The following is a 10706-nucleotide window of genomic DNA, read 5'->3' as shown; positions in this document are numbered from 1 at the left end:
AACGGATGCTATTTTTTCTATGCATTTGTAAGTTCTTTTACTAAAACAATTATTTTGGTGCACAGTCTCAATGCAAGGCTTCATGATACACATCCAAACACAATTTCTGCCAGTTTTATCATCTTTCCTCTGTAATGGCCAGAGAAGCAAGTTTTTTTGACCCTCTATGGTGGTATAGATGGAGAAAAATTAGGCAAAAGACTGCAGACATGCAGTTTCTGCAGTTTTAAGGTATTGTAAGGATGCTCACACTTAGCTTAAGCCGACATAAGAGAAAAATAATATGAATACTAAGAGCCGATTGCACTCTTAATTCAGCTTGTTTTTAGTAAACTGAAGACTTGCAATGGATGTATTAAAATAACTTTCATTTTGATAAAATGTAATCATTACTGTAATTTCACCTAATTAATCCAATTTCACCAAGGAATTAATTTTCTCTCTTAATGACAAACTTTTATACTGCTGGACGTTCATGCTAGCACAGCTTCTAGTGCCTGAGTTGGCTCAGCTCCACCTGTAAGACAACTTGTACACCGGTTCACCCTCTGTGCAAGTCACCCAAGGGTTAAAGTAGAAGAAAAAACACAAAAAGACATTAAATTATTCTGCAGAGGAGTAACAAGGCAAGACTAGAAAAAGGTGATATCCAAAAGTTTCAAAATAAAGATCTTTATTTCAAAATAGTGTTTGCAAGTAGCACATCCAATTGATATAAAGTACAAACATCATGTCTTTCAAATGGGCCAGTTTGCAGAACTATAAACTGAAACACTGTACAAGTTCACAAGAACTATTATAAAATAGACAATTAAATTCTAATGTTTTCATTTTATTTAAACTCTATTTTCACATTTGACTTCTGATTCTGCTTTTTTTATTACACAAGGTGCTTACAAGACTGATTATAGAGTGAAAATTACAAAGCAGAATTTAAGGATGTAAATACAGAAAGGAATTCCTTAAACTACATGCTAATATTCTTTGCTACAAAGATATATTTTTCAAAAGTGCTAATATCTCTATGACACACAGTAGCAGACTACATTTAAATGTCAAAAAAATACACAATTTTTTATTTTTTCAATTGTCTGTTAAACTTTGATACTTCTAATCATTATGAGGTTTAATAACACTATTTTCACTTCCTTGTATTTCACAAAAAAGGTGGGAAAAGACATAACTGTGTGTGTATGTCCAATTGTGTGATAAAAAGTACATACACATATTAAAAAAGTTCTCATAATTATTGCTTTTATAATTTCAATAAATCAAAAATCCACTAAGTTCCAGTAAGTAGATAGAAGGCCTTGGGCAGGACAAACTCTGTAGATAACTTTTACACAGTAAAATAACTCCCTACACTGGTATTTTTAATTTTTTTTTTTTAACCATATCAACCTGTGGTAAAAGAAATTTTTAGTAAGATCTAGCATCCACTAAAAGCATGATACACAAATGTGCATTTTCCAAGCAGAGAACTGAACCTTTTCCAGCAGGGCATGGATATCGGGGCAGGACAAGAGACAGGGAGTCCTCTTCTCTGTCCCAAAAGCACCATCAGACAAGAAACAGCCGTAATTCACCTCTGTGACCAGAAGGACATGAGGAAAAACAGTTCATGGAGCTGTCTAGCCCCAGAGAACATGTTCCCACAACCACGGTGTCAACCACACACCTGCAATGGACAAAGTACTGTCTAGACTTTTTCCAAGGTGCATTGAGTCCCAATGCTCACTGTGATGCCCCCAATTTCCCCAGAGGCATTATGCCTTACAAAGACAAAATGCCTCCAGGCAATGCCACTCAACCAAGGCACCTCTTCCCCCTTCCCAATGTGGTTCAGCCTTTTAGGAGTCATAATTGAGCCCCATGAGCCTGATTCTGAGCACTGGGAATTTATCAATTTAACTATATTATTCCTTATTAGCCTGCCTATTACCATAATATTTTTGTGCTCTCTAACTGGAATTTAACCAACAAAAAATTCTGACATGAATGGAAATGCACTTAGTTTATGGAATACAGATCAGAATCTGGCCCAATATATGAAAGAAAAAAAAACCATAATAAGAATAATACTTGTAGTAACTATCAAAAAAACAGATTAGGAAACCCTCTGATCTGCATTGTATCAGAATACACCACAATATTGCATATGTTAAGGCAAAATGTAACACTTCCCAGCTCCCTAGTAGAGTTAAGGATTTGGCTTCAGTGATAACTTGCAGTAGTAGGCACTACTAGTCAGTGTTCACAAGAAGAAGCTTTGGTTAATATCAGACCTTTTGTCGACTTAGCTTCACACTCCTGTGATCTTTAGCTTGTCACATTTGCATAAACTGAATTCACCATAGTAGAAAGAGACATTTTTGGCCAATTCCCTCAACACACATGCTATTGGCTATTGATGACTCCTGTAACAAGAAGTGAATTTAGGAGATATACAAATCTATGCTCTACAAATGGAATACTTGGAGTGTAAACAGGAAAGATTGTGAGATCAAGATGTGTGGGTGGTTTACAAAGAACAGTTTGTGAGCTACAGACATGGAGGGTAGAAATTAGAAGATGGTAAAGAAAATTGGTAGACTGATTCCCTAAATCTGGGAATGCCACAAACCTCTTTATGTGTTCCACAATTACAAATACAAAGGAGAGATATTTCTTGGAAAACCTTAAAGGCGCAACAGTGAATATACAGTTAGGTCCAACAGATCCTAACTGTATTTTTCAAATATTTTAAATACCAGTCCTTTTATTTTTAAAACATATCATATATTTTAAATGATCTTTTTTTACACAGTTATTAAAACATAACATTTAAAATGTATCTGAGAATAAACATTTTTCACTTTCTTTTGCATGTAAGAATATGAAAGAATTCCTTAATAAAGTCAATTTAAATTTGTTTTTATGCCTTGTTTAAATTCTACTACCCTCTGTAGATCTTTCTTACACCATAAAGTAATACATAGTAAGTTATGTAACACGGGCTCCAAAGCCACAAACAGCCATGACCAGGCCACTTTATGCACTGGTTTAGATACTTGATTCTTATTCTTCTAATAATTTTCCTCTTATAGCAAATTTTTGAAGTATCGTTAGTCTATTAGTTGGTTACTCTGAGGATGTGCTTCATGTCTACACAGATTTCCAAAGTCTCTTTTAACAGAAAGCATTTCAAGTAATAATAGCACTGAACTAAAATGATAAGGTGTCTATTCTGTCTTGATTGATGACAAAGAAATCCTGGTACTCTTCTAGCCCAGGGCAAAACTTATATTTGACTTTAGATTGTCAGGTAATCTCAGCAATGGAAAATACCAGGAACTGCTCTCTAATCAATGAGATATTCAAAACAAAAGACATATTGCCGACATGACCACTGTTGCAAAACCAGTGGAAGATTTCTGATGCTGCCTTTTGAATTAAGTTTAAAACAACAGGGCAAAGTTGCTTTCAACCCTAAGAGAGAGAAATAGAGATATCTTGATTTTCAGAATGCCTGTAAAGGCATGTTATGCATGAAGGCATTTGAGTGTTTAAACATTAAAGTAGGTAAAGGCAAATACTTAAGGTTTGCCTTGCAGTCTCTTCTCTGACCAAAACTTATCACTCGATTCAAATGGGAATTTTGCCTTCGTATGGCCTGCAGTATCAGGCCTATAATTCACTTTCAATAAACTCTTCCATTTGCAAAGCCAAAAGGAAGCTGGAATGTAGCTTTAGTTTCACATACAAAACTATACAATTCATGTTAGAATATAGATTTGAGGATTGCTTTTTAAAAAAATATTTATATAGAGGGAATTAACAGTGCAAGTGTGAAAATCTTACCTTGTCTTTCTTCAAATTTATTAAAGAAAAGCTCTCCAGTTTTATAGAGAATAAAATAGAAAGGGATAAATATTTCATGACGGGAAGCAGATCCCACAGCATTCCATGCAGATCTCCAAGCAATCTGAAGATTCACAGCAGGCGTCCATGATGCCACAGTCCGTGTCACAGGGGCAGCCGCAGTCATCGCCCACCTCGTCCCCGCAGCAACAGCAGCACGCTTCCGACGAGCAGATGCCACAGGACGCTTGTCCCAGAACAATGTTACAGAGCGTCAGAAATTCACAGAACAAGCAAGCCAGGATACAGTGAACACAGCAATCTTCATATGTAATAGTTCAGTAGCGTGTCAGGAGCAAACAAAACAATAAAAAAAAAAGGCAAATAAGAAAAGAGAAAATCATTAATCTGTCATTCTAAATCCAGATATATCACAATGTCAAGTAAGCAGCTGAATGAAAATGGTTTGGAGTAGACATAATCTAAAAACACCCTCTTCCCATCTTCATGGTCACTTCTGCAGCTCAACTCATCTCCAACTCTGTGTGAGTTTCCTGACACCACTTCACTTCATACAAATCCCAAGTACTAAACTGCTCAGAGCTGCTCAGATCAATCTCCTTAGTCATTTATTATGTAAAATATCCATATCTATTATCTTCATTTATACATTCTTACACAAACTGATAAAAATAATTTTAAAAGCATCTAATGAGGAAAACTACCTAAAATAATTTCCAGCCCTTCCCAGTTCATCTCACCTTTCTGAAACGATTTTGTTTGCTCAATACATATGAAGGAAAATAAAGGAGTTGCCTAAACATTGTTGATTTTTTTACTGTTCTTTGCACACACTAAAACCAGCTTAACTGCGTGCTATATGCATTTCTTACTTTCAACAATATATAAAATATTCAGTCAAAATACAGAGTCTTCTCTTCCTTTAATTTTAGATTATTCTACTTAGTACATTAAAAGAATTGCCAATTCAATCTTCAAGAGTTCTTAACTATATCTGAACATCAATATCCAGCTTTTAGAAGTACTATCAAATTACATACATAATTAACGTGTCCCACAAACTATCAGCAAAAAATAGGGCACCCAAAGAGTAAATATATGGAATAACTTCAAACAATAATACATCCATGAGACATGACAGGAAAACAAGGACTGGAACGAAACATGTGCCAGTGAAAAGGAGACTGCAGGATTGAGGGATATACTCTATTTACATGATGTGTATAAATTCATATGTATAAACATATTTAATTTGTCAGAGGCAGTGAATAGTCATTCAGAAACAAAACAAAAAATTTGAAAATAAAAAATGTGTTCAGGATGGAGAAATACATTTCCTTCCTAGCCTCAGCTTTTGTTCTTTTTACTGCCTGCAAACGTTGAACACAGCCAGGTGAAGACTGGAATAATGTTCTGGGGGAAATATCCTGCAGAACCTCACCCTATCTCTTGCCTCTTGTAGGACAGTCGAGTCCTACAAGTCACAAGTATCCTCTATGACAGTCTGTTAGAAACAGCAGGATATTGAGCTATATGGACAGTTTGTCTAAGCACCTACAGATATTCCATTCTATAGAGGTTAAGTTCTCACAGTTCGCAGGCTGAAGATTGCTGTCATAGGGGAAAATTTGCAATTACTTGCAACAGCAATACTATTATCAGGCCTTCTAACCAAATTTATAAATGTTAAAAATTGTGCAGTAGCCATGACAGGTATGTTGATTGATTCCGAAGACCACTAACATTGCAGAAACTCTGACTGCATGATACTGCAGTGATGACTTACACAAGCAAGCATGAATACCTACAGCAATGCAGCAACAGAGGCTCAGACCACCCAAATCTGTCCCAAAAAGCACAGGAACTACTTGAACCCTTAGCCCATTCCTACTTACTGCACTACTTAGATGCAAACTTAGCTTGGACATTTCTGTGCTGCAATGTGGCCACAGTCTTAATGTACTTCTGAACCCTTATGCCCAAAAGGAAAAGGATGGAATTTTCAGAAAAAGCAAGATGGAAGCAAGATGGAAATTTCAGAAAAAGCCCCAAAACTCTAACCTTAAAATCTCCCCACTACTGTGCATGAAACAAAACTGAGAGGAAACCACAGGTACATTTAACGTGCTTTAAAGAAAATTGTTTCTTTTGTTCCCAAAGACATAATGTCACTAAATAAATGACCTTCATAGAAAACACAGAAGATATGTGAAAAAAAGCTGGAGAGTATCAGTTCACTGAAAAGGACCAAAGCCAGACTGATAGCAATTAATTAGCTGGTTGTCATGGAGATGGTGTTAAATATGCTCAGGTAGAATCTCCTTTCAGATTTTCTTTTAATATGAAGGAAAAAGATAAAGAAGTCAAGAGTTCTATCTAAGAAACCTTTATATTTGAGGAACTAAGGTTTTAGTATATCACATCTTTAAAATACAGCTTGAAGAAGCTAATACAACAAATGTCGTTCTAGAAATTTTTTTAGTACACCATAATGAAACTTTGTGTGTATACATATTGTAAATAAGATGTCCAAAAAAATCTTGCCTGCTTCATTCAAGGATATGTAAAATTGCAGGGAGAGGAATACACATTCACAGACATTATAATACGTTTCTAGTGATGGGCAAGGAACAGAGTTCAAGGTTATAAAACAGAGACTGTACTCAGAAAGCATTTTCCAGACCCACAAAAGAACTTTTCCCTCCTAGGCTAAAAAATCCATCAGGACTTACAAGAAGAGGCCACATTGATTTAAATGTACATATTTCAAAGGTAAAAGCTATGAAAAATGGTCCAAGACATAGTAAAAAATTTTGGCCATTAATATTATTATGGAAACTCTACAGAGGGTCTTTATTTCCATCTCTTCTTCAATGACTGAAACACTAAAAGGATTTATTTACCTACTCTTTATTTTTATTTCCTTCTCCCCAGATGGCAAACCTAATATTTGATTCAAAAAATCTTTATATAACAATTTTACTTAACCTGCACAAACAATTGCGAGAAAGCAGAGATCCCCTTTAGTGCTCTCTTCATTCTAGCAATGACTCATTTGCACAATGAACATAAACTTTGATCCACATTTCAAGGACAAACCTGAAATAATCATGCTTTTATGTTCTTCATGTTATTGACTTTTAATAGCTATCCAGGTAGGAATTATTTAACACATGACAAAGCATGCTGCTACCTAGTCCTACCTAACTTGGTGAATTCAGAATCATGACTCTAAAGGGCTGTAATACAGATGGATAAAATGGGTGGAAGAATAATTTCTTCCATGTTTGACCCCTATTCCTTGGCTTCTAATGTACAGATGCAATTATAGGAAAAAGATACAGTGTATTTTTGTAGTAATAACAAACCACCACGCCACATAAAACTCATCCTTCTCTAGTATCAACATTCCTACAGCAACCTGACAGTTCCACAGAAAACATTACATAGCTAAAACTGACTGCTGGTGTGATCAGTGGGATACAGCCATGAAGGTGCTATACAAAGCTCACTTCAAAGGAGATGACCACAGGTTTTTCATTACCATGTTGGAGCCCACTACAATATACTTCATTGCTTGCACAAGACATTCCAGTAAATTTTTCCTGCTTATAAGACCAAGGAGACTATTGAAAATTACATATTAGTCTAAACCTTAAAACTTACTAAGAATTAAGAATAACATTAGATTAATATTAATTAGATGCTAAGATTAACATTAAGAATAAAGACTATACTTAACTTCCACTCTTTAACCTCACCCCATGAAAATCTGATTTTTTTTTTTCAGGTGACTGAGTAGATCACTTTAATCCAACTAGAACTAAATATATTTTACGTATTTGTAAACTTGGTGATTTTAATGTCTGATAATATGTTTTCTGGAAACTTTGAGTATATTCTAGTCTTTTCTAAAAAGGAAATTGTACAGCAATCCCAGTTATGATACTGGTGCCAGCTTAAAATTTCTTTAAGCTGTTTTTTGTTTATCTGTTTGTTTGAGAATTAGAATCTTCTTTTCCCATTAGATATAGTAACACAATCAAGAGTTAGGGGAACATCTTCATTGTGGACAGAACTCTATTAGTCTTGACATTCATGATGCACTGCTATTGATAGTAAGTTAACTCTGAAGTTTCTGAGGTTTAAGCTTTCATTAAAGCGATTTCCCTTTCTGTGGAAGTATTTAGGTTTCATCACATCACACAGGCAAATCATTAATGAAGATAAACTTTTTCTTAGGACTTCCACACTACACCCACACCAGTCTCAAATTTCCACTGTTTTTCAATTCTTATATTACATTTTTCTTTAATTGAGAAATGCTGCACTAGAGACTGTCACTACATAACAGAGAGCATGTGGGGTGTGAACATTGTCTAGAGGAATACCTTAAAAAAAAAAAATTCCAAACCACTATATTTACCTTAGTTCTTTTACCAATTGCTTCTGATTTCATCAAAACACTCTATCACATTTGTTGACTAGATCCAAGCTCCCATAAGCTATTCTAAATGGCATAAATTACAACAGTCTTGATCTGTAGGCAGTGCTAGTACATTTTATTAGACCAACTCATGTTTGGGGAAGAAACGTGAGCTTTCAGATACTCAAGCTTATCTTAATTTATTCTTTCATTTTGTCTGGAATGAAAATTAGACCTGAAGTTAAAAAGGGCATCTCATCTGAGACTTTTTAAAACCAATGCAAGTGAAGTGTTCCCTTAATCCTTTGGCACATCCCCAAAAGGCACAAATTTCTTAGGGAACTTCATCAAAACTGTAAACAATGCCAAGGCAAACAGAACCCAACCAGCATGTTCAAGTTTTTGCTGCTTAATATCATACACACACATACATCCAACCATGTGCTGATTGAATCATAAAGTGGATACAGTACATGTAACATCTACTTTAACTGGGTTTTAAATATTACCACAGACAAAATCCAGACAAGAAATAGGCCTAAGATCCCTTCAAACTGTTAACACACTGCTATAAAAGCTCAGAAGTCTGCATTTCTAACTTACCCCAGTTATAACAGCTACACTCATTTAAGGAAAAGAAACAATATAAAAATAAAATTATTTTAATGTTTGTCTATGTCTTTAAACATTGGCATGTGCACACCACTTTTTCCTTCTAAAACTTCTGCATACAGATATTACTATGGTATCCAATTTCTTTCAAATTCTGAAATATACATTTATTTTATTTAAATTTTCCTTGTATAACCTCCTTTTCATTTCTATGAAAAGGTGCAGCTCTACTTAAAAAACAGATTTTGAAGAGAACTATCAACCATCAAAACTGCTCAGGAAATGCAGAAGATGAACTGAAAAATGCACAGAGAAATGCATGTGCAGGCTGCTATGTGCTGCTTTTGTAATGTTTGACACTAACCTGTCACAAACTGACTCAAAAAGCTTTCATACCAAGCAGGCAGGTCACATATGATAAAAGTTTTTCATGTCTACAGTGATAAATAAGCTCACTTACAGGATGGCAACCTTGGTCAGCTTCTTACTAACTATATTCACCAAGTCCAGACCACTCAAAACAAATCTCCAGGCACTCTGCTGTCTCACAGAGAGAATCAAAAAGGGCAAACCCACAATCAAAGTGACAGCTGAGGTCTTCAGCAGGGGTTTGCTGCAGAGGGCCCCCGCAGAGCCCTGAACAGAAGCCCCAGCAGGCGCTACAGGCGCCCCGCAGTCCGGCAGCGCGGGATGAGCGCACAGCCCCAGCCAGAAACCACCCTGCACACGGCTCCTAAAGCCCTGCAGAGGCAGGAAGGGAGCAGAATTCCTGAGCAGCGGCACACGCACTGCAATGGGGCTCATGGGCAGCCTCTATGACCCACTGTCTATCTTCAGAGAAAAATCACTGCACTCAGGAAAATGTCCACTGGAAAATAAGCAAAGGTTGAAAGAACAAACTGACATGTTGTATGGAGTATGGTTACTTCTAGATGAAAGACTGACATTTATTAAGACAGGGAAAAACATACTTAAAAAGCCTAGTATACGTGATATTTCACCATTTAAAATAAAAACCTATTATCTCTATTGAACAAAAAAATTAAAATGTTGCCTGAACAGGCAAAACACACTGAACAGATGGAAATTTTCATCAAAGCTTATATTCTAAGCCCTCAATACAGATACAACCTCAGGAGTAATTTCAAACATACAGATATACTAAGAAATCAGCTCATTCCCAATACCTAAGACTTCCTTAGAATATGAATCCTTCATTGCCACTGCTCACCATTGCAAATACTGAGACAACTTAGGTCTAGCTAGACTATGTCCTTAGATGCTAGCTAGACTATGTCCTTATAAAATAGATGCTGTTGAAAGACCCTCTTTCTGTTACAGGCCCTGTTCTCCACTCAGTCCTGTTAAAAAACAGGTAAATTACCTTTCAAGACTTCTGTGCAAAAAAATGATGTAAACCTTACTTAAAACACATCACTCTTCAAAATGTATTCTTAAAAAACACACATTTGACCATATGATAATGTTATTTGCCCACTGCCAGTGGGGCAGTGTTCTGATACAACCTTACAACCTTGTTTAACAAAGACTCCTGTTTAGCACTTCATGCTCACACACAAATCCACTTTGAACCAATTTCTAAAACATAACAAAATTTCAGCTGAAGTAGAGAGATTGCAGGATAGTAACAAGTAGCTGCCTAAATACCACTTAATGCTATGTGATGGCTTTCAGAAGCGTATGTATGTTTAAAAAAAAGCCAGGTTGAGAGATGGCCAATAGATACTTCTGCAATGTTAGGCTATTGATGCACACTTTTACTGAATTTCAGTAAATAATACCAATC

The 10706-nt window shown here is 35.8% G+C and overlaps 1 protein-coding gene across 3 annotated transcripts in view; it reads right to left on the bottom strand.

Moving 5' to 3' along the window:
* Positions 1 to 662: 662 nt before the first annotated feature.
* The window catches only part of MDFIC (MyoD family inhibitor domain containing), a 51974-nt gene continuing 41930 nt past the window's right edge, over positions 663 to 10706 (bottom strand). For all 3 annotated transcript variants that reach the window (XM_064702677.1, XM_064702678.1, XM_064702679.1), the window contains exon 5: positions 663 to 4162. In XM_064702677.1, the coding sequence (XP_064558747.1) occupies positions 3915 to 4162 (248 nt within the window). In that variant the 3' untranslated portion in view covers positions 663 to 3914. The remainder of the gene's footprint in view (positions 4163 to 10706) is intronic.

Source organism: Zonotrichia leucophrys, chromosome 1A, assembly GCF_028769735.1.
Source record: "Zonotrichia leucophrys gambelii isolate GWCS_2022_RI chromosome 1A, RI_Zleu_2.0, whole genome shotgun sequence".
Classification (NCBI taxonomy): domain Eukaryota; kingdom Metazoa; phylum Chordata; class Aves; order Passeriformes; family Passerellidae; genus Zonotrichia; species Zonotrichia leucophrys.
The sequence above is the reverse complement of the archived record's forward strand: the minus strand, read 5'-3'. Positions and strand labels throughout refer to the sequence as shown.